Source organism: Cygnus olor, chromosome 12 (assembly GCF_009769625.2).
Source record: "Cygnus olor isolate bCygOlo1 chromosome 12, bCygOlo1.pri.v2, whole genome shotgun sequence".
Taxonomy (NCBI): Eukaryota; Metazoa; Chordata; class Aves; order Anseriformes; family Anatidae; genus Cygnus; species Cygnus olor.
In genome coordinates this window covers 60,251-87,562 of record NC_049180.1, presented here as the reverse complement: position 1 = coordinate 87,562, position 27,312 = coordinate 60,251, and the positions used below count along the sequence as shown (strand labels likewise).

General features: G+C 46.4%; 2 protein-coding genes across 3 annotated transcripts; both read left to right on the top strand.

The window, feature by feature from the left end:
• The first annotated feature begins 772 nt into the window (after nucleotides 1–772).
• TAT (tyrosine aminotransferase) lies at nucleotides 773–12,297 on the top strand. The gene is made up of 12 exons (XM_040571072.1): nucleotides 773–903; nucleotides 2,575–2,817; nucleotides 3,031–3,135; nucleotides 3,976–4,043; nucleotides 4,405–4,563; nucleotides 4,796–4,934; nucleotides 5,509–5,561; nucleotides 5,939–6,091; nucleotides 6,932–7,060; nucleotides 7,410–7,493; nucleotides 8,936–9,034; nucleotides 9,838–12,297. Exons 2-12 carry the CDS (start codon nucleotides 2,583–2,585, stop codon nucleotides 9,979–9,981), a joined length of 1,368 nt encoding a protein of 455 aa, XP_040427006.1. The 5' UTR covers nucleotides 773–903; nucleotides 2,575–2,582; the 3' UTR covers nucleotides 9,982–12,297.
• Nucleotides 12,298–12,664: 367 nt separating this feature from the next.
• On the top strand, nucleotides 12,665–25,688 carry LOC121076597 (carbohydrate sulfotransferase 4-like). 2 transcript variants are annotated; one of them, XM_040571063.1, is made up of 2 exons: nucleotides 12,665–12,905; nucleotides 23,244–25,688. In XM_040571063.1, exons 1-2 carry the CDS (start codon nucleotides 12,748–12,750, stop codon nucleotides 24,382–24,384), a joined length of 1,299 nt encoding a protein of 432 aa, XP_040426997.1. In that variant the 5' UTR covers nucleotides 12,665–12,747; the 3' UTR covers nucleotides 24,385–25,688. The 2 variants fall into 2 exon arrangements, with proteins under 2 accessions (XP_040426997.1, XP_040426998.1); XM_040571064.1 differs by lacking the exon at nucleotides 12,665–12,905 and adding an exon at nucleotides 19,253–19,496 and having other exon boundaries at nucleotides 23,244–25,687.
• Nucleotides 25,689–27,312: the final 1,624 nt, after the last annotated feature.

Genomic DNA, 27,312 nt, shown 5'->3' with positions numbered 1-27,312 from the left:
TGATCTCCAGCCATTTGCTGCCAGGGTGGCAGGGAGCAGCCCTTGGAAGACAGGGAGGGTGCAGATGCCTCTTACTTACCCCAAGCATGTAGCAGGCAAAGGACAGGAAAGCACAGATTTTACATCTCTTAGGAAAAAAGGGCCTTCTGGGAATGGTGTCATCTGTGCTTTGCAGTACTATCAGTGGAGAATGAATTGCATCATATTTGTTATCTGCCCTCATGAAGAGTTTGTTTGGGCCTTGCAACAATAACAAAACCAAACAACAACAACAACAAAAGCAACTTGAGCTTCCTTTAACTTTTCAGCTCCTGGTGCCTCCCAAATGCCTGCTATGGAAAGGCCTGCCTCCTTTCAGCCTATGGACAAAGATGTTCCCTGTGTGTAAGTGATGCCACAAACTGTACTTTCTCAGCTGGTGCACTGGGAGTCCAGGGCCTTTGAGGTGAGCAGGACATAGTAATTCTGTCTGGAGGCTTCAGGGTCCAACACTTCTCTCTTGGTTCATTACAAGATGCTAGGGCTTGGAATACTGGGGTCTGCTTTGTGGGATTCTTCCCCTTTGAGGACAGAGGGAAGTGATGCAGATGAGTGGTGGCCCAGGGCCTCCAGGAAGCAAAATTGTGTCCCTCTGTAGGCTACCCCCAGAAAGAGTTAATGTGCAGGCATGTTTCAGGTGTTTGAAATGAATGAAGTTACAGTGGGGAGGAGAGGGCATTTTTGGGTGGAGAGAGCAGCCCTCTCTGTGAGCCAATGGCTAGCGGCTTCTGACCCAACGCCCAGTTTGGGGGCTTATTTCATGAGCAAGAATTTGCTGGGATTTCTTCTCGAGAGGATTTGTCTTGGATGAAAAGGGACTGGACCTCTAAGCTTGTTGGTGCCTCCCTGTCTGTGCTGTAGCAGGTAAAGTACTATCTGGTATCTTGCTTCTTTCAGGGGGAGTAGTGGGTTTTTCCCTCCCTGCCTACGCTGAAGGCATCCGTTCTGCCTGCATATGCAGTTCCCATTCACATAAGAACCATGGTGTGACTCTGCTGGGTTTTGCACCGTGCACTGGGACTCAGCCCTAATGTTGAAATGAGATATATTGCTCATTTCTCTGCTCAGTTTTTGTGCAGCCCTGCTGTGTAGTTCTTCCTCTACCTTTCTTTTGGTGCAAAGGAGACCCAGAAGGTGTTAATAGCAGGGACCTGAAGTCTTCCTTTGCCACCACCACCCCCTTACGATAATCTCAGTCACTTTAAATAAGTTAAGGAAGCACTGCTGGTAGAGTAACTGTAGCAGTATGGGGCATGTCTAGGTTCAAACCTCACTGAAGCAATGAGATATTTGTTCAGGTGGCAAATGTTGCCAGAACCAGCTAATAATATAATCCCTCCAGCTCAGTGTCTGCAGCAAGGACAGGGTAGTCAGATCCCTTGTCTGTTGCGCCCTGAGTATCTGAGAGCATGGCATCTAACAGTGCATGGGCTAAGTAACTGCCATCAGGAAAGGGCTACAGTTCAGTGAACTGTCTTTCAGTGGAGCAGAGAAATAGAGCAGTACAGAGACAGAGCGTGAGCTGCTGATGGCAAGATTAGGAGACACTGTGCTGGTGTCAGTGAGAAAGGGCTTGGTGGCTCTAGAGGTATCTGCATGCATTCTCTCTAACCTTCTGGAGGTAGAAACTCTGGAGTCAGCTCCAGTTCTTAAGTAAGGAATTTGCTGGCTGGGACTGGCTTGTGCTTTGGGTATACATGCTCAGGTGTGTAAGCCACTTTCATGCATACTTTTTGAGGTCTAGAAGGCAGCTGTTCCTCTGCTGTAGCTTGCTTGTTACCGAGCCTCAGGCAGGGCTACAGGCCCTTTGCCTAGTACGGCGTTGCTACCCAGATTTCCCTCTTGGCCCTACCAGTCTTGCTCCATTTTCTAAGCACAGCCCTTTAATCTGGAGTCGTTGGACTGGACTGTTGCTCCCTGTTGCTCTGCTGACAGAGACAACTGTCTGTAGCTAATACCTTATCACTGCCAAGTGTATCCTGATAACATGGGATCAGAGCTACCTTTCTGATATCTAAAGTTTGATATTAACAGTCTGTGTACTGAAGGAACATTCTGGATGTGACACACACACACACACACACACACTGAGTGGGCTGATCCTTGTAGTTACCGCTTGAGGTCTGGCCTGGGGGGTCACAACACAACAGCTGGCCCTCCTGTCAGTGGAACACTGAATCTGAAGCCACAAAATGACTGCAATGTGCTGCTAGCTCCTAGCTGATGGATTTAGCGAGGGCTGCTCCTCCACAGCACAGCAAGTGCATCCATGCAAAGAAGTGGTGTGGCTACTCCAGAGTGCTGCCTTTGTCTTTCCCACTCCATTGTACTCGTTTACATGTTCAGTTTCACTCCATCCTGGCCCTGAGAACAGCTCTACTTGCTGTTGGTGACTGATTTGTCCATAGGTAGTAGGTAAGTTCTGCAGCTTTCAGAAGTTTTGCTTTTGGAGAGTCATGGGCACTCTCCCAGGTAGGCAGAGCTTTTGTCTGGCATATGTTAACTAAGTTAAGGAAATCCATCTACCACTGACAGTTTTCAGGATGGACTCGTACCTGATCCAAGTGAACGGCCCTGGAGGTCATGCCCCTCTGCTGGATGTTCATCTCAAGACCAATGGAAACAGCATGTCACTGGGGAAGGTGAAGGGCCGGAAGCCAAGATGGGCTGTCAGGGCTTCTGAAATGTCAAAGAAGACTTTCAATCCTGTCCGAGCCATTGTAGACAGCATGAAGGTGGAGCCCAACCCAAAGAAAGCTATGATTTCCTTGTCTTTAGGTGAGCACAGTGCTATTGCTGAAGACTCTGAGCAGTGGGGTGGGCTATGGGGGCTAGCAGATTGCAGGGCTAGCAGATTGCAGGACTCTGAAGCACAAAGCTTGTGGAACCACACAGGGATATGGAAGGTTACCACACAGCTCTGTGCCTGCCACAGACCAGTGAGAACTTTTTTCCCCATTGATTTTTTACTATTTTTCAATCTTTGAAAAGGAGACCCGACGGTCTTTGGAAATCTTCCCACAAATGATGAGGTCACGCGGGCTGTGAAAGAGGTTTTGGACTCAGGACGTTACAATGGCTATGCTCCATCTGTTGGTAAGTTGACAGCTACTCCTATGAGAGTGGGATGAAGGTACATGTGAGGTCCTACCCTATAGCAAGTATGTAGAGCCTATAGATGTCCACAGTAGCACCCTGCAGCTGCTCTCACCAGTAGTCCCAGGAGCACACAAACATATATCCCCCAAGATGCCATTAGTGCCCTTTCCTGCACGATCTGTTTGAGAGGGCATCATATAAGTGCTTTCCCTGAAACACCAAGAAGGTCCAGTGCCTCACAAGAGCTGTGTTTGTTCCCCATGCCATTTGAGCAGGCAGGGTTTCAGGAATCCAGAAGGCCAAAGGACTGTGTCTCCCTGCCATGGACTGCAGCCAATTTGCTTCTGGTATGCCCTGACCAGGACTCCCTTTGCATTCGTTGCCTTCGCAGAGAACATGAGCCTTGTTTGCACTTAATGCAAACAGCATGTACAGAGCATAGATCACTCCTGCCTCACAGGACGCCCTCCACGTGGTGACAGTGAGGGACCTGGTACAGGGAGGGCTGCCCGTGTGCCACCACCGAACGGTGAAGGTCATGTAACAGCATTTGGCTTTCTGCTGGGGCGTAGCAGCTCCCTAACTACATTCTACCCAGCTCCAGAGAGTTCCATGTTTGAGAGTTTCAAGAGACTTTCTTGCGTTTGACACACCTGGCCCAGACATGGGGCTGCATTGCACCTGGCCTGAGGCAGGATGGTCTCTGCCACCTTGGGACAATGTCACTAACAAATGGGCTTGCCCTGGCTAGACAGGCAGCTATGAGCCTTTTCCTGGCAAGAAAACTGAAATGTTCTGTAAAAGCCTGCCTGCCATGTTTTGTTCTTCTCTCCTCAGGCTACCAGTCCTGCCGGGAAGCAGTGGCTGCATATTACAACTGTCCAGAGGCACCACTGGAGGCCCAGGTACTGGTGCACAGTTGAGGAATTCCCACTGCAGTGCAGGCAGGGTGCTGCTGTCTGTGTCTAGCCCATGCAGCATGGGGACCCTGCCCCAGCTTTGTCCCTCCCCTGCCCAAATGTGGGACAGAAGGGTACCTCATGGCCTTGTCCTACGCTGGCCTGCTGCTCCCATCCCTTGCCCTGGACACTTCTCTTTGGAGGAGGCTGAGCTCTCCAGTTGTTGGAGGTTCCCTGCCTTCAGTCAGGCTCCACACTAGTCTTTTTGGTTGAGAAGCTCTCCCCTGGCAGAGCCTGGGCACTCCTGTGTGGCTGGAAATCCTCAGAGTGTCTGTGCTTTCCACTCACTCCTGTGTGCTGTTTGCAGGACGTCATCTTAACAAGTGGCTGCAGCCAGGCGATAGAGCTTGCCTTGGCAGTGCTGGCTAACCCAGGCCAGAACATCCTGGTGCCACGGCCTGGCTTCTCCCTCTACAAGACTCTGGCACTATCTATGGGAATTGAAGTTAAACTTTACAACCTCTTGGTAAGTGGGGACAGGTCTGGAAAGGGCAGCTGTGACACCTCTGCCTCTCCTTTTTAAAATAAATAAATAAATAAAAACACTGTCTCTGCTTGGGAAGTGAAACAAAAGAATAACCTTGTCTCTGACTGGGAAGTGGCTAAAGATGAACTGAGCACCCCTGGGTACCTTGTTGCACCTCTGTGTAGCATGTATGATTCTTCTACTGTGCTTCCCTTTTTCTTTCCTTCATTAGCCAGAGAAGTCCTGGGAAATTGATTTGAAGCACTTGGAGTCCCTGGTGGATGAGAAAACAGCTTGCCTGATTGTGAACAACCCATCAAACCCCTGTGGTTCTGTGTTCAGCAAGAGCCACCTCCAGAAGATCCTGGCAGGTAAGACTGCTTGCATGTAGCTGGAGTATGAATGCAGTCTAGTGTCTGCCCACAGTGCCTGTGCCTTGATCACTGTTTCTGCAGGGCTGTGGTGGTTGCCCTGCTATGTGACAGCACTGTAGGGAAGCAGTGCTGTGGTCCTGGGGGTTGCCTCTTTCCTCATGACTGACTGCAGACCATGAAGCAGGGCTTGCTCAGTGTGAAGGGTTCGCCTTATGTGGGCAAGAACATGTAGAGTGTGTGTCTTGGTCTTTCTCAAATGCCCTGTGTGACTTGGACTGCTCATTTCCCCACTCTTGCTCCACAAGAGTGTGATCACAGGGAGCATTACAGCTCCTGAGCACTGGCCTGTCAGTGCAGGGGGCTGTACTACCTACACCTGCAGGTTAGAGCAGAAGTAGGCTCAGCCAGGACAAGGCTCTCCAAGTGAACTCCTTGCTGTAGGAGGAAGATAGGGACCTGCTGCCCTGGTACTAAGGGCTCTGAGGGAGCCCTGCCAGGCCCTGTAGGAAAGGGCAAGTCTCCTCTTATGGAGGATGCAGGATGACCAGGCTGAATGCCCTCTCTCCCACAGTGGCATCAAGACAGTGTGTTCCCATCCTTGCTGATGAAATCTATGGAGACATGGTGAGTGTCTATTGCAGTCCTTTGCATCCCTATGCTACCTGTCCTTTCTGATGCACTTTCCCTTCAGCCCGGGGCAGTGAGCTCTCAGGAGGTGAGCAACAGCTTCACTTCCCTGTACTGTGCGTGAGTCCACACCTGGAGCTCCCAGTCCTGTAAAGTGCAGTTCTGAGAGTACCTCTCTTGTCCAGCTCCTTTTTCTCTTTCCATATATCTCACTCCCATGTGAATGCACTTATTGTCTTCATACCCTTGAAGCTGGGAGCTTTCACCATCATTTCCTATCACTTTACCACCTCCTTTCTTGTTGTGCCTTGTGCACAAGCCCCAGTTTTCCCAATGAGAGATGGGAACAACCCTAACAAAGCCTCCTGTCACAGGTGTTTACTGACTGCAAATATGAACCCATTGCAACTCTCAGCACCAATGTGCCCATCTTGTCCTGTGGTGGCTTGGCAAAGCGATGGCTTGTCCCTGGCTGGCGGATGGGCTGGATCCTAATCCATGACAGGAGAGACATCTTCGGTAATGAGGTGAGAACTTCCAAGTGTCACTGTCATGGCAACAGACTTGCAGTGTATTCAGTGTGTGAATCACCAGGGCTTTGACTGATATAGGCATGTAATCCTCTTTTGCTTTCATGTGGGTTGCTCACTTGTTTTTCTGCACATGCTGGCTGCTCATGTCCATTCCTTAGTCCACCTGCTCCCATATATTGCCTTTTACCTGTCTTGTTTCTGCTGCATTCTCTCAAACAGCTCCACTGTGTACTGATAGCATTGCATGGTTTATCCAGTATGTGGGGTCTGTGTGCTCTAATCACTTTTCCCTTAAAAGTGGGACCAAAGCACCATGCATTGTAGCCAGTGTGTTATCTGTTGCTTCATCTGTGTTACAAGAGCAACCACGTACTGCAGTGACCCTTCACACCTAGAGGGCTTTCGTCATGGGAAGAGAGAGAAGAGAGCAGCAACTGAGTGAGCAGAAGAGCTAATGTTGTTTTTTCCTAACTGGCTTCAAAAGTGTGGATTGTGGACCAAAACCTAATGGACATGCAAAGTGGCTTTTGGAGCAGCTCTGTCTCTATTTAGCAAGAATATTAGCTATATTCAAGCATGTTTTGAGTCTGATCAGGAAGATCAGAAGGATGTTTCTGCTGGCATTACAATTCCCAACTGGGGACCAGAGAATGACACTGTAAATAGTCTGTAGATACCCATAATGTAATCAAGCAAATACTCTTAAGTACTCTATATGCTTACTGAAGAGAGCAACATTAACAGCTGTAGAAATGCAGACAACAGGCCTTGGAACTGTCTCTTTTCTTCAAAAAAGCACACTCTGAGTTGCAAATATCACCATGTTTCTTTCAGATCAGGGATGGCCTTCTTAGACTGAGTCAGAGGATCCTAGGACCATGTACAATTGTCCAAGGAGCACTGGAGCGTATCTTGCACCAGACGCCCCCTGAGTTCTACCACAACACCCTCAGCATCCTCAAGGTAAACAGGCTGTCACAGGACATCAGTTTGTTCATCTGTTGTTTGGGGTGGGGGAAATCAATATCTTTCTAGCCTATCCTCATGGCAGGAATATTGGCTATGACAAGTTTCAGGAAGCCCAGCCCTGCAGCTAGAGCTGTGACCTGAGCGGTAAGGCATTCAGCCCTGACTTGCGGAGCTCAGCTCAGTGTACTCAAGGCCATGATCACCCATGTTGTTTGCATTCCTTGCCCCTTTATTTGCAGTGGGCAAACCTGTTTATAGTCCTGATCCAGAGCTTGGCTTCTATTTGCTGATCAGCCTCCTGGAATTTCTCCTGTTCTTGAACTTTCTTCTTTCTGCTTTTCAGTCCAATGCTGACCTTTGTTATGCTGCCCTATCAGCTATCCCAGGCCTGCAGCCTGTCCGGCCTGCTGGAGCCATGTACCTCATGGTAAGTGAGGAGAGTGAAATGTCATTTTCTGACCATCATTGGTCACCCTAGGTCTCTCTGCTGTAGCTGTCAATGGCTTCAGAGTAGTGCTTAGCACCAGGTCCCCACTACCATGCATCTTCACATTGCCCAGAACAGTGGAACCATCCCTTGGTCATTTTAGAAGGCTACCGTATATTGTTTATTTCTCACACAGTAGAGGCTGGTACATTTAACCTGCTTGTACCTGTGGAGCACTCAGTGAGTTGTACGTTGCAAAACAATGTTGTTTTTATCTGGATTTGAAGCCAGCTGCCAATGAAAAGCCTCTATATCACAAATCAGGTTATCATACCTGCTGTTAAAGGTGTAACCTTCCTCCCACATGGCTATCTTCTGCCTATGCTGTTGCCTCTTCTTCCGCCTTTTCATGTATGTTAGTTTTTTTTTTAACTCTTTATGGTGTAGTGAAAATTCCTTTCTCATCTCAACAAGCTCGACTTAAATACTTAAGTCTCAGGTTTAGCACATTTTAATCTTTTTTTGGTCTCACAATGTTTTGTTTTTTTCCACAGCTTTAAAAATAAAAAAAAAAGTGGATCCAGAAGTGGAAAATACTGCAATGTCAGTCTCACCCAAGTTCAATAGAAAAATCTTTATCAGTAGACCTTGTTTCCAACCTTACCCAGAGCTACACAGGTCATTCTTTTTATGATGTTTGTGTAGAGGCATAGTTCTAAGACTCATCCATGCCTCTAGTACTCCTGCAGTATTTGAACACTTATTCCAAAAGAAATCACCTAGTAAAATTTTTCTTCCACTGGCTCTTCCAGAACTTCTGCATGCAAATTATTTCTCAACTGTTTTTTAATTTAGAATATCTTAATGAGATGTCTACAATTATCTCTGGTTTAAAAACAAAAGGACAGGATCTCACTGTCCTTATTTGATAAGGGGACAGCCTCCTTCTTTCCTAATACAGAAATAGTTATTGAACATTTCCTTTCTTCTTAGCATTCCAGACATTACATTTTTTTAATCTTAAAACTCATTAATTTGTCTTCTATCTCTTTCTTACCTTACAGATTTCTTGGATGACAAAATTTCTAATAGATATCGGATAGACTTTTCTCACACTTCTTTCTTATCTGGATTTATCCCTTCTCATTGCTAATGGGTTCCTGTACCTGTGTTACTCAGCTTTTGACTAAAGCTGCCCTTAACAGAAATTCCAGCTTAGGGCAGTTTGTTTTACTTTTACTTTGCTTCTTAAAAAATCCCCAGTTTTCACTTATATATATTAGTTTGTGTCTTGCATTCCAGTCAGCCCAAATAATGAGCAAAAATCCCTGAGGGCCTGCAGCTGCACTTGGCTGGGAAACTGTTGGGCAATGTGGGTAAGCAGGGGACACTGCAGATAGTTTTGGTGCTTTTGGTTGCCACATTCCATCCCTCTGCTGCAGGTTGAAATTGAGATGGAGCATTTCCCTGAGTTTGAAAATGATGTGGAGTTCACTGAGCGGCTCATCTCGGAGCAGTCTGTGTTCTGCCTGCCGGCCTCAGTAAGTCTGACATTGAGAGTCCCATGGATGTGTGGGGCCTAAGCACAGGGATAGAAGCAAATAGCAAACTGCAACCCTAAGTTCTGGGGACAGTTTGTAAATTCTGTATGCAATGTCCATGGTCTGTCATGCTCTAAGTGCAGTGTGTAAGGATGGGGACTAGAGATATCTGGCTTACTAACAGCCCTTGGTCAAGCTCTCAGGATCTTTGCAGCTCCAAATTTGCTCTGTATTTCTGATGTTGGCAGAGCTGTATCCCTGGAACAAATGTACCCCCATACCTCCTTGCTGAAGCCACTCCCTCAGAGACTCAGGACTGCTCCCACCTATCTTCCTTTGTATGCCCCATTTATAGTCTCCCAAGCCTGTAGGCACAGGGCATAATTCTCAGCCTGTAGTCTGTCCCTCTGCCTATCTCCTTCCTACTCCACTTTCTACACTGAATCCAGACAGGCCCCAGACATTCTCCAGCCCTAGCCTTCCCTAAGATTTTGAGGAGGAGGGAGGCATCCCTAGCTCCTTCCAGATCATTCCCTAGGTCTTACACAGTCCATGCAGTCCTTTGGTCTGTGACCACTACAGCATTATGTCTGCACTGAGAAGTTTCCCAGATGGAGCTGGGAGACCTATTTGAAATGGAACAACCAGTCTAAGGGAGCAAGAGCCTGGCCTTACTGTCCTCAGTCAGTGTCCTACACTGACCATTTTCATTTGTTATGACACAACATGTGGCCCCAAGGCAGGGCTCTGAGACACCAGCGTTATCCCAGATAATCTGCCAGTTTTATCCTTTATCATTTCAGTGCTTTGAGTACCCAAATTTCTTCCGTGTGGTGATCACTGTACCTGAGGAGATGATCTTGGAGGCCTGCAGTCGCATCCAGGAGTTCTGCGAGATGCACTACCAGGGTGCTGAGGGGGCCCAGGATTTGGAGTGTGACAAGTAGCCACAGCCAGCCTCCTGCCTCTGCCTGGCTAGATCTTGTGTGAGGCAGCAGGCAGGGCTGTGTCCAGTCAGCCCCACAACCCCCTGCCTGTAGGCAGCTGCTGTCCTGCTGCTTCACTTTTTTTTTTTTTTTTTTTTTTTTTTTTTGCTTCACAGACCCCCTAAGCACCATGGAAAGAAGCAGACACTTCTCTCTCTTCCACTGCAGCTCCCACACCCTCTGGCATCTGGTGTCTGTGGTCTCCGTATACTCAGTATCTGCACCCCACAGTGGTCCGTGCTGCCCATGAACAAGCTGCAGGCAGGGACATGTGGCTGATCCTGCACCAGGACCCGCAGCTTACGGCCCTGTGTGGCCAGTAGCTCCCGTGCTGCCTGCACTCCCACTCTGGGGCAGGAGATGGTCATGGTCTCAGAGGACAAGAGACACTCACCCACCTCTCACCTGTCTTAACTTAGGAGGTCAGAGCTCTTTATACCAAGCCCTTTGTGCAACAAAGGGAGTAAGTTATTTTGACTTTTTTTTTATTAATAAATGTTCTGAGATGGCAGGCCCCATGGTGTGCTCCTACTGTACCAGGTCAGGTCCAGGCTGCTGGCTGGGTCACCCTTGCTTGGCTGGTGGTACCCCATGCTCACCTCTGTCCCTACAGCTGTCTGGCTGGGGCCTGCCCAGCCATCAGCAGGGGCACAAGAAGAGCCCTTTGCACCTCAATTGTGCTCAGCAGATAGTCAGGGCAGGATGGGCCCAGCAAGCCTGGCACAGGCTGGAGCCAGCCACCCCATCCCAGTGACACCAGAGGCTCCCTGCAGTGGCTGGACCCCTCCTCACAGCCAGTCCTGCCTGCCACTGTGGGTTGGCCCCTATGGCTCCCTGCCAGCAGAGCAGTGGGTGCTGGTGTGTAGGCAGTACCAGGTGCCAATTCCTAGCTGTTCAAGGCTGAGGTAGCTGAGTGTTTCCTGCCACAGCAGTGAAGGGGAGGGTGGTACCACTGTGAAATGCTTGCGTTGTGTGTGTGATGTGCCACCTTGCCCAGATTGCTGATGACTGAGTGCGTAAGTCCCATAAAGTAAGAAGGAACTGGTGGCCAGGTGCCTGCTTGGTCCATGGAAAGAGGGGGCAGTGCCTGTGCAGTCACAAGAAGGTAATGTCCAACATACTGGCTGCTGTAGTCAGGGTCCTGGGGAGACATTTCTCTTCACAGAGCAGCGATATGCAGAATGCCTCATGCTGTCACCTCCAGCTCTGTTCACCTGTGAGACCCACAGGTTGATCCTGCCTCCCCTTCCATGGGAAAAGTGAGCTAGCTCTGCATTGTGTGCTCCCAGACCTCATGCCAGGCTCTGTGGACATCTGATTGCCTTCTCCTGTCCTGTCCAGGACAAAATCTGGGTACCAGTACTCCATTAGAGGGAAGGTGTCTTTTTGAGGAAAATACTATATGAAAAGATACACATCAGCTGAATGTCCAGGCTTCATCCTTTCCTTTCAAACAAAGCAATCCTAGAACAAAAAGAGAATCATGCTGGGGCTGTGAGTTAATTACATGACACTTAGGAGATTTGGGGCCTTTAGACCTCAAAATAAAACCAAATAACCTGAGCTGTTTAAGACAAAGATTGATAAATGATTAATAGGATAATGTGCAAGGGGTCTGTTGGGCCAGGTGGACTTCACAGCTTATTGTTGCTGCAGTTATGCTGTTATTACTAATGAATAGGTCTCATTTTTCAGAGAAAGCTGCTCCTTTCAAATCCCTCTCCCTTCATGGACACCTTTCCCTTAAGAGACCCTCCAGAGATTTCTGTTAACATGCAAATAATCTACAGTGATTAACAATGTTCTGTTTCCTCTAAGCCCAACGTCATTTGACCAGCAGCCAGAGACATACACATATAAATACCTTACAAATCTCAAGACACTTAGATCTGTCAAGGCCACTTCCTCTATTGCCATCTTTTGCAAACATACCACTGCCTTTTGACCACACCTAAGTTTTCCCTGTTGTGATAGCAAACTAACATTAAAACACAAATACGATGGAATCATTCTCCAGGCATCACAATCACAGATGCTTTGCTTCACGATGTGGGTGTAGCTCATAGCACTCTGCCAGCCATACAAACAAGCCTAAGCTGGCATCTGGAGGTTCTTTGTGCCAATGAAGGCCCCTTCAGCAGTGAGACCAAGGAGAAAACTAAAACAAATATCTCAAGCTTCTCTTCCTCAGATACCCAGACAAGATTGGCAGTGCTTTGGTAGAATCCTCCCAGTGCTTTTATGGCTAATGCATAGCCATACTCCCTGTCTTAGCTGGTGAGCATGAGCTTTATTTCCTGGGTCAGGCTTACAATGTGCTTCTGCTCTTTTCTGCACTGTCTGGGCTGGTCATGTTTAGGAGGAAGGTGACCTCAAACAGAGACCTAGGCAGTAAGACGACCTAGTGCTTTTCTTGGAAAAGGAAAGAACTTCTCAGCTCTTGGGCAGATGAAGAAATGAAATGAAATGTTCTCATCCTCAGCTTCCAAAGAGTCTGGCAGCAGAGCCCAGCCCAGCCCAGCAAAGCAAACTGTGGCACTTCAGGTGGGTTGGGCTCAATCACACCTTCCAGCAGTGAAGCCATCAGCTCTTCCAGGTGCCTTAAGAGTGTGGATGCAGCCCAGGCCCTGGCCCTCACCTCACTCACTGTCTCCTCCAGTAGCCCTGACTGCCCCTGCATGGGACTGCTGTCTGGAACAGTCACTCAGTGCCTCCCACCATAGGCCTATGGCCCTTGGCTATGAGAGCCTGCCTGGACCAACCTGCCATCCACCAGCATGCAGACACCATGTATGCCTGCATCCAGAGGGGTCTGCCCTGGGCAGTTGCATGGAGGCAGCAGGGAGGCCCTGGCAAACCACGGTGCAGCCTGCTGGGGAGCTCGGGTGAGACTTGAGCATCACTTGGGAGGGGGATGGGGAACAGGATCCCTGGGGGAAGGTGGTCTTGTGAAGCTTGTTTGTGCATGAGGGTTGGCACGTAACCTCATTTGTCCAGGCTGTACAGGCTTCTTGAGTCACTGTCCCCTGTAGCCTCACCAGAGCAAACAGGTGCTGTCAACGCATCTGAACCACTTATTTCATGAATGCCTGATAGAAGTCAACTAGAAGTTCAATTTTGTGCCCTTTGCTACAAGAATGATACTGAGTTGCTGGAACACATTCAGAGAAGAGCAATGAAACTGGTGAAGGGACTGGAAAACAAGACTTATGAGGAGTGGCTGAGGGAACTGAGGCTGTTTAGTCTGGAAAAGAGGAGGCTGAGGAGAAGAGGCTGAGCGGAGAACTCATTGCTGTCTACAACTACCTGAAAGGAGGTTGTTGCGAGGTGGATGTTGGTCTCTTTTCTCTGATGACAAGTGATAGGACACAAGGAATTAGCCTCCAGTTGTGCCAGAGGAGGTTTAGATTGGATGTCAAAAAGAATTTCTTCATGGAAAGAGATGTTGGGCATTGGAACAGGCTGCCCAGGGAGGTGGTGGAGTCACCATCCCTGGAGGTATTTAAGGGATGTGTGGATGTGGCACTTAGGGACATGGTTTAGTTGTAGACTTGGTAGTGTTAGGTGCTGGTTGGACTTGATGATCTTATGGGTCTTTTCCAACCTAAATGGTTCTATGATTTTACAAAGTAGCTGCTGCTAGCACAGACTTTTCTGCACTCTTTTGTGAACTAGGCATGCCTCAGCTGTACTTTTTGCTGTTGTTCCTCTCAACTCTAGACTAGCTGTTCTACTCCAAGTTACAGTGCATGTGCTGATTTCTGGTTTTAGATAGTCCATATACATTAAAAAAAAGGCATAAGATGACCAGTGAAATGAATCCAACAGCTTAATATTTTTTTTTCTTGCTGTGTCTTTTCTGTGAGTTGGTGGTAAAGTATTATGTGACCTCATTCTTATGACCTTATTTACATAAGCTTCATTCTTCCTCTCCTGTTTTCCCATTCCTCCTCCCCTTTAGATATTTGAGTGCTATAGTACAGTGAAGTCAATATATGAGTCTTGCCACTGCAGTATTTTGTAAAATGTGGAAACATGGTCTAGTAAGGTTCTTCCTGGGTTACTGATCTCTATTTCCTGCTATTGAACAGGCAGGACTAGGGCAGAACTGTCTTATCTGTCCAAGCCTGGTAGGATAACTTTTTATGTCATTACACAAGAAAATTAAAAAGCAGATAAACAAAAATAAAATCAGTTAAAAGATAAGTTAAGAGTAAGGAGAAAATAGTAATGCTAGCTCAAGTAACTCAAAGGTAGGTGATAGTGGAGACATGGCAGTCTATACAGGAAACGGAGTAATGTAACACAAATATGGCCATGATGTTTATTTACTAAGGAAAAAAAAAAAAGGCAATAAAATAGAGGAGAGACAACTCCTGGTACTTGTCATAAAGTGGGGGAGACTTATAAACTGCCACAGATTAGCACTCATGAATGGAGCATATATATTCAAGGAATGCATTGTTTATGAAGGGTAGAAGAACAAGTGAAAGTCATATCACAAGTAATGCTGGTAATGTAAAACACAACTGCTTGTCTCAAAATATCTTTGTAGAGGAATTAAAAGAAGGCATTACAGAAGGGGTCTTATTGCCCCTGTGTGATTACATACACAGATCTCCATGGTATTAGAATAATAAATACAGTGAAAGACTGTGTGATTATAAAAGACTTCTAGCTTCTCAGCTAGAGACTGGAAAACCAATATTATTAATAATGATATTGATGATAATAATAATAATAATAATGAATATTTTTTTCTTGATGTGAGTGGGAGATTTGGTCACTGAATTAGTTGTTGAGGTAATAAGAAGCAACACCAGAAATTGGTTTGGCAAGCAGTCATTATCTCGTAGAAGAGTCATAGAAAGTAACCTGCAATCACATGAACTCAGATTGAATCAGTTTAAATAATAAAGAGAGAAACAAAGATCAGGAGAAATGAGGAGCACAAATACTAGCCTGTGGATGACAGTGAAGAGTCTAAGAAAGTTACAACATCTTCAACTCTATAGTCTGGAAACACTCAGCAGTGGTGATTTCATGATACTTGCTAACGGTTTGTGATCTACCTGAATGTTTTCTGTAGTTCCAAACCATTACATCCTCAGTAGCAACATACATTTGTTCAATTTTCTTTATAGCTGTAGAACTAGGGCAGAATGGTTCAACTCAAAACTATGTTCTGTTGCCTGAAGGGTCAATATGTTTCAGTATGACTTTCCTGCTACCTACCACACATCACCTCTAGCTCTTAATGGCTGCATCTATAGCCTGCTTGTCTTCGCTTTGCATGCTGGAATCTTGAAGTCTGCATACATTTTTGCACAGGGTTTTGCTCCTTTCTTGAGTAGTTCAGCTGTCCACCTATTTGGATTCATCTCTGAGGCAAGAGCTATTTCCTTCAAGTCTTGCCACTTCCGTTTGAAATCACAAAATCACAGAGTAATTTTGGTTTAAAGGAACCTCTGGAAATTTATGGTCCGACCCCCTATTTACAGGAGAGTTAAATACAGCAGGTTGTTCAGGGCCTTGTCCAGATGAATTTTTGTCTTCCATAATGGAGTTCCTACAGCCTATCTGGTTTCCTGTTCCAGGGCTTGACTACCCTTATTGTGAAAAACTTTCTCCTCATACTGAGACTCTCATCTTCTGCCTACACACTTCTGAGAGCTGTCTCCAGCCTCTTTGTGCCCTCCTGTTAGGCAGTGTCAAACAGCAATAACATCTTCCTGTTGTCTTGTTCCAGCTGAACAGATTCCACCCTCCCAGGCTCTTATGCATCTTGTGCGCCTGCCCCAACCACTTCTGTGGCCTTTTCTGGGCTCACTCCACTACATCACTGTCTGTCTTTTCCTGAACCCAGTATTCCAAATTCAGTCTCCCCTAACAGAGGGGAAGTCGTCCCTCTCTTTGGTATTGTCTGTAAACTTCCTGAGAGTGCACTCTGACCTATTGCCCATGTCAATGACCAAAATATGAAATAGTATATGCATATATCTCTTTAATCTGGAAAGTTGTACCAACTCCACAGCGATATATAAACACTATATTTAGCAGAGGTATTAATTCCTACTATTGCTGCTTGATTTTTGTGAAAAAGATATTTTTATCATCTTACCATTTTGTTTTGTGCAGGGAGACTCAAGATTTTGTTGTTGTTGTTGCTAAAGTATTCTGTGCTCCAGTGTTTCATTTTTCTTTTTGACTCCTTTCCTACAGTGAAAGTGGAAAAAATAGTTTCTTCTTCTGAAGAAGAATATTTTAACCTATTCCTATGCGTAAGCTCAGGTTTTGTTTCCACACATGTAAAGGTTTTCAGATGGAAATTCAGTTACCCAGTGTATCTATAGTGTATTTTCCACATGTGCATAATTTCTAGCTATTGGCTTTGTGTGTTAATCGAAAGCAACCATAGTGACTGCATAAAGCATCCCTGCCAAATAGAGCTCTTTGAAAAAGCCAGAGAGTTCTGCTCTGCTCTGCTCCCTTCAGCCCTATGAAAACGACAAACAATTTAAGTAGTCTTTTTTTTTTTTTTCTTGACAATTACTTGCAAGTTTCTCTTCTGCAAGGAGCAAGGCTTTCCTTGTGCATTTCAAAACACTAAAATACAGCAGTACTCAAAATACAGTGATCAGCATAGGAGGGTTTGCATGGTCCTTGTGTGAGTGGTGATCTCTTTCCATCATGCTCAGTCTAGCAGATCCCTAAACCTTGTCTGTCCTCTACAGCCTTAATGGTGCCAGCTAGGAAACACCTGAACTCCCTCTGCTTTGAGAGGGAGATCTCTTTCACTAGTGTGTAATCACTGCATAGATTCATACATCGGCTCCTGATTTCATACTTCAGGGATGCAAGAAATGTGAGTCATCTCACCACATGCATCATAAATCTGCCTTTCTAACAGGAAGGTAAACAAAAGTACCTGTGCATCAGACCTTGTGTTTGAGAATCTAAATGCGTCTCCAAGGTCAAAGTTGTGATCTGAGCCAGACAGGATGTTCTAAGAGAGCAAACTTCCCTTCAAATTTTAGAAGAGAATGCCCCTCTCATCTGTTCCCAGAATCCTGTCAGTGAATAATCATTGACGTCTCTAAAGCAGGGTGCTCTCAAGGACAGGGCTCTTGAGACAGAGGCATTCCTGTATTGAAGAGGGGAGAAAGGTACAGAATGTATGAAGGCCTTTGTCAGTCTGAGTCTCCTTGTGTGTTACACAGGTGTGTGACACACAGCTCCAGGGTTAATATTCCTCCTCTGATTTAGTCACAATGATTCCTTTTGCAATTGGTGGAAGGAGACAGAGACTCCAGCAGCATTCCCATGAGCTGCTTTAGATCTCAACATGGTATAAGACAAATTGTGTTCTACAGGGCATGTGAAAGCTGTATTGCAATAAAGACTGTGAATAGGGAGATATGGCTCATTGTCTCTCCTGATACAAAATGATGGTATTACCAAATACAGTTGTAATATGCCAGATCATGCCTTTGACATTACTCCTCAGTCTCTTCCCATTGCTGCTGCCCTGGGTCGGTTGTGCCTGTGTGTGCATGTACACTGTGCATTGCTCTCTTCTTCAGGGAACATGAAATGGCTCACAGGGCTCACTAGTCTCTGAGTCCTTAGAAAACACTTTTAATCAAGGAACAGGGTAAAAAACAGAAATCTGGTCGGCCATTGCGTGAGGCGCAAGGAAGGCGTTCAAGGCCAAGTGGCACGGGGCTAATTGCCATCAAGCACATGGTGACTACTGCCACATGCTTCTGCTTTGCTTCATCTGTCACTTAAAGCTTATCAGTCAGACATACAGGGAGAGGCATGTCCATTGTTCAAGAGCCAGAGGATTCCTGCTTCACTTTCCACAATGTGCAGGTCTCTTGGGGGGCAGTGTGCTAGAACAGTGTGCCTTCCCAAGCCATATCTCCAAAGAGGAGTACGTTTTTCCCCTCTGTAAAACTGCTCATGACACAGAAGCTGCCATCTGGAAAGTTCAGCCAAGCAGCTCGTACTTGGGATCTGTGCAACTGGAAAAGTCTGTGGAACCCTGTGACTAGAGGACTGTATGGCAGCGCTCAGTGGCTGTCACAAAGCCTGAATACTGGTGCCAAAGGACCAGCATGTCCTGGGCAAACGATATACAGGTGGAACGGGATTTCCATATATCTTTGTTCATGCAAGTGTTGGCAGGGAGAAATTAGGCTTCAGGAAGAGCTATTCAGTGGTGTGACCATACAAACCAGCTTTGTAACTCTTACTGACATAGAGATAAATCAATCCTACAGGCGGTGTCCGTGGAGGGCATAGGAACACATAACTGAAATCCAGGCTGCACAGAACACCGCTTAGTTCTCTCCACAGGGCTCTACCTGGACCACTGCCAGCTCCTCACCTTGTTTCCCAACCCAGGGTTAGCAGGGCTTGACCATCTGTGTTTGTAATGCAGCAAGTCAAAGGGAACATGACCTTCCCCTTTCAGGGTGTCCCTCCTGCTGGAAGGGCCCAGATTTTTTGCTTTTGCTGTCTCTTACACTTTACTAGTCCTAAAAGCAGCACGGTGAGATCCCCTGGGACATAGGATGGCATCAGGAGGTCAACACCTCACCAGAAGGTGTGACAGAAATGATGACACTTAGAATAGGACTAACCCAAAGGGACTGTCTCTTCATAGTTGCAGAATACCACGCGTTTCTCTTGAGTCCAATTCTGCTCTTCTTCACCACCTTGTCTGTCACAGCAGTGAATCAGTGAAGCAGTTCTGGCAGTGAATCATTAATAGGACAAGTCCTGCTGATCCTCCCACAGCTTCTCTATTCAGACAATTTTCAGCCCTCAGAGTAACTCAAGCAGAGCACAGGCAGAAAGGAGTCTATAAGGCTGCATGAGACGCTGCATCCACTAGCAACGTGGCACACAGACAGAGCATTAGTAGGCAAATACGCCCTACCAGCGCTCCTGGTGGGCAAGACAGTCCTCCCTGCAACAAGGTTTGCTGTTCATCTTTCATTCTGACACTCCACAGACATCCTCCTTCCTCTTTTTAAGAACAGCAGGCTCTTTCAGGGCCTGCAAAGGGTCTCAACAAAATCAATTCTCAGTTGCCTTTGTGAATTTCCTGGCCTTTCTCACTTACTAGTAGTGTTTGGTCATTTGTGCCCCTTCAAGAAACTGCCATTCTCATGCCTTGCCGCTAGTGGAGGGTGGAGTTTTCTAATTTAAAGCAGGTCAAAGTAGGCGGGCACGGTAGTCAGAGCTAGGACATAAATAAAAGGTACAAGAAGGTGCAAGCACAGATACAGGTAAGAGGTGAGTACGTTAGTGTATAAGAGATCCTGGTGTGAAAGGCTAAGTGCCTGTACGTGAATGCACAAGTGTTTGTAAGGCTGCCTGGAGGAGTACATACCACAGCGGTGTACGTGCAGGAGGGAAGCCTTGCTTGAAGCAGGTCTGGTGGTGCTTCAAGAGGACATGTTAAGGTGAGATTTTTCAACTATTTCTTGGTAGCTGCTGTGGATATTCTGGTGCCCAGGATTGTATTTTCTGCTTGTGCTCACCAGCCTGAACGGGGGATAATTTTCGAAAAGTGCTATAGACATACGGCTGTCATTAAAGTGCTATATGTTTCCTTGCGCAGACAGAAGCTGTTGGTCTGGCTTAGAGGGTATTTCCTGCTTCTCCAGACTGTCTTCTCCATATTTCCCACTAGTTTCACTCATGCCATGTGTTCTCTGAATCGGCAAATGCTGCTTCTAACTCTGCAGAAGCTAACCAGGCCAACTGAGGATGGATATGATGAAACAATGAGCAAGCATCACTGCCACCAAAGACCCATGTCAGGGGCTTTCTGGGCACCCAATACTCTTTGCTACACCAGTGCATGTCTGGAGAGCTCCCCCGTACTTGTATGGTAGAGCGCCAAGCCACAGTCTGCATGATGTGAAGTATATTGCGCTGTACTGTCACCTCCCTCAGACATGCACAGGTGCACCAACCCTGTAATTTGGAGACATGCCACCCATACTCACAGTGTATTTGGTGGGTATGTGTCCCTGGGGCTGCTTGCTGTTTTCTCTAACTCTTGCTCCTTGCTAGGATCAAGCTTTCCCAAGGTCTCTGTGTGTTTCCATAAAAGCTGTGGTAGTTTCACATGGATGGCTAGCGAAACTCCACCACACTACTCTCTCACTTCCACTCCTCAAAGGAACTGAGGGAGAAAATATGATGAAAAATGGCTCGAGGGTTGAGATAAGGACAGGGAGATCACTCACCAATTACTGTCATGGGCAAAACAGATTCAATATAGGGAGATTAAAGTAATTTCTTACCTATTACTAACAGACTAGAGCAGTGAAAAACTAAATGCAAACTAAAAACACCTTCCCTCCTGTCCACCCTCTTCTACCTCCTCCCCTCGATTGGCGCAGGGGAATGGGGGCTGCAGTCAGTCCATAATGCTTCACCTCCACTGCTCCTTCATGGTCACTCTCTGCCCCTGCTCCATGTGCGGTCCCTCCCATGGGATGCCGTCCTTCCTGAATTGATCCTGCGCGGGCTTCCCACAGGCAGCAGCTCTTCAGGAACTGCCCCAATATGGGTCCTCCACATGCAGCAGCTCCCGCCAGATCACGTGCTCCTTTGTGGACTCCTCTCCACGGGCTGCAGTGTGGAGATCTGCTCTGCCGTGGTATCCTGTGGGCTGCAGGGGGACAGCCTGCTCCACCATGGGCTTCTCCACAGGCTGCTGGGGAATTTCTGCCCCAGCACCTGGAGTACCTCCTGCCCTCCTGCTGCACTGACTTGGGTGTCTGCACGATTGTTTCTCTCTACATTTTCTCACTCCTCTCTCCCAGCTGCTGTTGTGCAGCAGGGTTTTTTGTTGTTGTTGTTGTTTTTGTTTTTTCCCCCCCTTCTTAATTGTGCTCTCACAGAGGTGCAACCAGCATCGCTCATTGGCTCAGTTCTGGCCAGTGGTGGGTCCCTTTTTGAGCCAGCTGGAGCTGGCTCTTATCTAGCGTGGGACACCTTCTGGACTCCTCACAGAGGCCACCCCTGCAGACCTCCCGGTACCTAAAACCTGACACATAAGTGAAATACAAAAGCTTACAACTCTGTTTTGTTTGTTTGTTAGGGGGGGTTGTTTGTTTTTATTAGTTGCACAATGCAGGCAGATTCCAGTTCTTTGTCCTCTCTTGCATGTACTATAGAAAGACCTAACATGATGACACCAGATTTTGTCTTTTTCAGTAGTTTCTGTTCTTCATCCTTGGCACATTATGATTCTTCCTTTTTGTTCTGCTCTCGGTTAAATCCTTGCTCGTCTTGCTGCCAGCTGACAGTAACAGTGTGCCTTTTTTGTACTGCAGTTGAGCTTTTCTCAGTCATTTGTGGCTATTTGCTCTGCAGCTCTGTGAGGGCTTTCATATTTCACTTTTGCAATGAGAAGTGAACCGATTCACTCTGCTTGTGACTCTGGATGTTTGCTGTAGGGGAAAAAAAAATGTGGTTAACCTTAAGACTTTAGTTTAGAACCATCCCAGCTGCCATGAGCAAGAGATGTTGCGGTGAAAAATAAGTGCATTCAATTAGTATTTCTTTCATATTAGGAAATGTCTGATAGAACTTCTACCTCTCTTTACTGCTCCTCTATTCCACATCACCAGACACTCACAGCTTGTTTCAGTTTTTCTCCTCTCCCTTTGGGGCAGACTGGTCAGGGCACAAATCATTACTGCTGCTTGTATGCATGAAGAAATTCCCTGTTGAGTCTGTTGCCTCACATGAGGCTGTTCCTCAGGCAAACAGCAACAGCAGTCACATGGGTGGTCGGCATGCTTTGTGAAATCTACAACATCCAGCTGTCCTACCCTGGTTTTACTGAACGTAAAAGCATACCCTTGCTTCCCAACAAAACCAAACCCATTCTTTTTTACTCAGACTATTCAGAGGTAGATTTTCAGAGAAGTAATGATTTCTGTGGCTTTATATCTGCCTGGGTGTCTTAAGGCCAGTGTTCATGCCCGCTCAACGTGTTTTTCTGAATTAAGATTGCCTGGCTGCAGTCCAGGAACTTTGCTGGGAGTTAGAATAAAGATGTTAATGGTGCCAGGTGGAAGTGATATCATCGAAGTTAATTTGGAAGCCAGGACTTTTGGTAAACACTATTGTATTTATTTGCACGGAAGAAGCTAATATATGACTTACTTTTACAATGGTCTTTGTTAGCAGCTGTTACTAGGCTTGGTCCAAATGTCAATCCAAATCAGCTTCTTGTCAGAACTGAACTCTACAGGGCATTTGTACAACCAAAAAAAATCAGTGGGCTTCTTGTCCGGGAGACAAGAAGTACGTGGTCCTTCACTAAATGCACAGCCTCATCCTTGCAAGGCATTACTGAAATAATATTCAAGTTGTGGTAGCACATATTGGCAATACCCAGTCCAATGGATAAAACTCATTATTGTCCTGTCTCTGGGAAATGGTAACTGCTGCCCTATGAACTCAAATATCAGAGAGAGTGCGTAGCAGGTAGATAAGATAAACAAGAAAAATTATGCATATATATGCTAGAGGGAGAGATGACTATGATTTCTAGTTGGTTATCAGCAATGACTACACCTGGAAATATAAGTATCAGTGCTACAGTAACTGAAGTCATGGGAGGAGGCAGTTCCGCAGTTCCTTACCTCCCCACCTCCATGGAAATTACTCTGAAGGCTTCAATGCAAAGGGAAATTGAGGCAGGGCATAAGGAGGAGGTTAAAGAAATTCTGACTGGGAACATTCACACATTGTAATGGACCCAGAAGACAAGGTAGTGAGCACATGTCGGGGGAAAGCAGTGTCTGCCTTGTGGCCTGCTAGGGCACACCTCAGACCTCTGCTACTTTAGTAGGGAGGAAGCTGGTCTGCATGGGCATGGCTGCCTGAGCTCAGTGCAATGGTGGGCTGTACACAAATGTTGTACGCAGCAAGCTGTCAGGAGCTGGGCTCCAGCACTGCCCTGTGCAGGCTGGCCTCCAGCTTGCCCTGGAGGCCTGTCTCTCTCTCCCTCTATGTGATCTGGCTGTGGAAGGATATCTTGTGTTGTGGTTTTCACAGTGTCATGGTAGTGTGGCAGCTTTCCAAAACCCTGAGCCTGCAGTGGGATTGGTAGGAGCATAACTCACCACAAGTGCCTTCTTCATGACCCTGTGATGCTGATCTTCCTCTGTCTGTCTCTGCAGGTCCATTGCAACCATGATGAAATCTAGATGGGTGCAAGTACTCCTGAGTCTGGCAGTTCTGTCCTTCCTGATCCACTTCCTAACCTGCAGCAATGCCCCCATGGAAGAAAAGCCTTCTCCAGTCCACATCCTCATTCTCTCCTCCTGGCGGTCAGGATCTTCCTTCACTGGACAGATCTTCAGCCAGCACCCCAGTGTCTTCTACCTGATGGAGCCTGCATGGCATGTGTGGGTTGCTATGTACCAGAACAGTGCCAAAGTCTTACAGATGGCAGTGCGGGACCTAGTCAGGTCAGTCTTTCTGTGTGACATGTCTGTGTTTGATGTCTACATGTCTACCCAGAAGAAAAAGTCTGATTTATTTCAGTGGGAGACAAGCCGAGCCTTGTGTTCCCCCCCTGCCTGCGACTTGTTCAGTCGCAATGACATAATCACTGCAGGAAATTGCAGGACAGTCTGTGGCAAGTACCCATTCAGTAAGGTGGAGGAAGCCTGTAAAACCTACAGCCACATTGCCATCAAGGAGGTTCGGTTCTTTGACCTGAAAGTCCTCTACTCCCTTTTCACTGATCCATCCCTGAACCTCAAAGTCATTCACTTGGTCCGAGATCCTCGAGCTGTGTTCAGGTCCCGAGAGAATACAGTGGTAGACCTGAAACGTGACAGTGACATTGTTCTGGGGTCCCAGAAGATGAAGGGAGAAATGGGACCCTACAATGCTATGCAAGAAATCTGCAAAAGCCATGTTGAGATTTACAAGGCAGGCAGGCAGGCTATTCCCAGCTTCCTGAAAGACCGTTACCTGCTGGTTCGTTATGAAGACATTGTCAGAGATCCACTAGCAAAGGCTGCTCAGATGTACAGGTTTGCAGAACTCCATTTCACACCAGAACTTCAGAAATGGGTGCACAACATTACCCATGGGAAGGGGCAAGGAGGAAATGCCTTTGAGATTGGATCCAGAGATGCGCTGAGCATATCCGAGGCCTGGAGGAAGACCCTTCCCTTCCAGAAAATAGAAAAAGTACAAAATGCATGCAAGGACGCGATGGACTTACTGGGCTACCGGCTAGTTCATTCTGAAGAAGAACAGAAAAACCTGTCGCTGGATCTTTTGTTTGGCCAGAACTCCTCTGAGTAACAAATTCAAAAGGCAGAAAAGCTGCTCGTTGTACCTCCTCTCTGAAGGCTGCAGGGTGGAGAACTGTTTACCAGTGCAAAAGAGGACAGAGGGGCATCTGTGTGTGTGTATGTGATGAGTGACACAGGAGCCCTGACTGCACTCATGGCAGCTTTCCCAGCAGCACAGGCTCACTCTCCAAGGCCACAACACAGGATGGAGTAATGCAAGTCTGTTTTCCAAATTAAGTCCAGGGTATATGCAAAAGAGGAATTATGTGTGTTGGGAGCAGAGTTCCGAAGGAGTGGGACCAGATATCAGAGCTTGATCTCCCACAGGCTGCAGCTAAGTACTAGTGAAACCACATGAAGCAACTGCACTGTAGAGGAAGAGGAGACATAAACAGAAGCTGAATAAAGAGAACATTCTTTGTCATGCTGCCACTCACAACATACAGTGCCAAAAGAAGCACAAGGGTAACCAGATGTTGTTTTCTGGGAAGATCCTTTTTTCAGAATGGCTAAGTTTTCAAGTTCAGTCTTTCTTTTGTTCCATTCCTGTGCCTGAGCGTCCAGCACTGGTGGTAACGTTGGCAAAATGTCTGTGTTCACTTACTATGGAATAGGAAATTTGAATAAACCATCTATAGCTGAAAGTGAAAATTCTTAGGTTTTTGTATGGGAATCCATTACTGGGACTATGTCAATCCATTTATTTTTCAGCTGAAATAATTCTGTATCCAGCTTTCACAACTAGGAGCAGTTCTTGCCCTGGGAGTTCTCACAGCCCACATGTGTGACTGAGAAGAATTCATGCTAATGTTGAGACTGTAAAGACAAGGTAAGGACACAGATTCCATTGGTATAAATACTGGAACTGACAACATAGGTTCATGGCAGTGGATTGAAAAAGCTGAGAGGAGAACAGGAAGCTCTTCTATTGAATCATTTGTTTCAACACAGTATTTCCTGTCTTAGAGCACAATAAAATTATGTTTAATAAACTGTGCCATTCTGCACCATCTCCTATCCCCATTGGAGATGCCATTCTTCTGTCTCCATTGGGAATATGGGTAGCTTAAACCTGAACAACAGAACTATTTTGGCATATTTTTTAACAGTGTTCTGTAAGACAAGGAGAAAAGCTTGTTAGCACGCTTAGGGAACGAAACGTCCACAAACATCTTCCTCCAAACATCCCATTTCATGTGTAAATTGCAGGGTCCTTTCAACATGTGTCAGTTTAACAGTACATTCAGAGCTACTTGTTCAAAAAGTCCTCTGGGACCTTGGTTTATGTGGATTGTTTTCTTTAAACAAATCTTTTAAATGAAAGACATTAATAATGCTCAATAAGTCTTTGTGTTATGGACTTCTGCTAGACCAGTACTAAGAATTGCATCATGTGACAATTTTTACAGGCTAGCCTCTTTTGAAGTTCTTATGACCACTGTCACTGCTTCTCCTCAGATCAGCCAATGCAAGGGATCCTGTAAACTGTCTTAATCTGTTCAGGGCAAAATCACCTGGTTTGGCTTCTGAGATCCTGTAGTCTGACATGGCAACCTGGTGGAATAATGGGGCTCAGAGAGATCCTTCTCTCTGTCCTTTTTTTGTGGAGGTTGCCATGATTAGCCGAGTGTCAGGGATGTGCAGAAGAGAGGTGTGGTGGGAAGCATGCAGGCAAAAATCAGGAGTGAACAGTAAACCTCGGGGAGAAGGATAGGAGGGAGTGCTGTTTGGACAGCAAGCCCCAGAAGCATAGCTGGACTAATGACAAAGGCCATGGAAAGCGTGAGAAGAACAGGGCAGACAGAGACAAGGGGGGGAGGTGGAAGCAGAGCATGTAATGGCATGGGGTGGAGGCTCTGCAGCAGGGAGCACAATTGCACTGAGGAGCAGGGGTTTTGCAAGGAAGGGATTTAAGGGCGAGACCAGGGTTACCATGCTGGCAAAGCTTTCTTCCAGTGCTGCTGTGCACCTGCAGACCCAAGATATGAAGGGTAGGTCTAGTACTTTGACATTTGCCTGAGAGGTAAGAGGCTTTGTTTCTTTCTCATGTCAGAGCAGGAACCCCAATCCTGAATTCAGTAAGACCCTGCACATACAGTCTCTCCTTTTCATAAATAAGTAAATACATAAAACCAGTCAACTGCTGGTTGTCTTCAATAACTGGGGACCAAGAGACAACCAGCTCCAGACCTTCACTGAATGACATGATGGGGCAGCTGCAGGGTAATAAGGACATGGTGGCTGGCAATGCAGGGGATAAGCGGTATGTCTCTTCTTAGGCCAGCATCCTCTCTGGTAGTGCCTTGGTTTGTTAAGTACTTTTTTTCGTCTATTTTACTTGATGTGTTATCAGGGTTTGGTTGTTTTCTGTATTGTTCTGTAGTTTTTCCAAAAAAAAAAAAAATTGCATCAGCAGGTATGATTTTGTCCTGTTTAGCATATTCACTGTTTGTAAGTTTTCTGTGTTTGAATTCTCGAAATTGTTCTTCCAACACAACCAAAAGTGGGGAGTAGGTGTGGGTCCCCAGCTGGGCTAAATGTTTTTTTATGGAAATATGAAGAAAAGCTATGCATATCTAAAAAATCACTGACATATCTTAATTTGACTCCCTTTTCCTGTACCTTAAACCAACTGGCAAGCAACAGCTCCTTTAAATTAATTCATCAGGCAAATTTACTCTCTCTAATCTGTACTGTTACCCAGAGGTAAACAATCTCAGACACATTATGAGCCTCTTTATCCTGGGAGTTCAGAGAGCAATTGCAATAGATTATTCCAGCTCCTGTCATGATATACAAACTGATGTGCTGTTAATTGCTTGTCTTTGCATCATGTGCCACATAAATGGGGACAAGCATAAGGTATCCCTGCTCTCCTTACAACCCTTTCCCAAGGCCTGTACTGTTTTGCAGTATTGCCAGGAATATAAATGTCTTC

Bases quoted from the DNA above. Each gene is read 5' to 3' on its own strand.
- LOC121076597 (XM_040571063.1), top strand. From the start codon at position 12,748: ATGGCCCTTGGCTATGAGAGCCTGCCTGGACCAACCTGCCATCCACCA. The intron at 12,906-23,243 runs GTGAGACTTGAG...CTGTCTCTGCAG, and splicing joins CAGCCTGCTGGGGAGCTCGG to GTCCATTGCAACCATGATGA.
- TAT (XM_040571072.1), top strand. From the start codon at position 2,583: ATGGACTCGTACCTGATCCAAGTGAACGGCCCTGGAGGTCATGCCCCT. The intron at 3,136-3,975 runs GTAAGTTGACAG...TTCTCTCCTCAG, and splicing joins TGGCTATGCTCCATCTGTTG to GCTACCAGTCCTGCCGGGAA. The intron at 6,092-6,931 runs GTGAGAACTTCC...TGTTTCTTTCAG, and splicing joins GAGACATCTTCGGTAATGAG to ATCAGGGATGGCCTTCTTAG.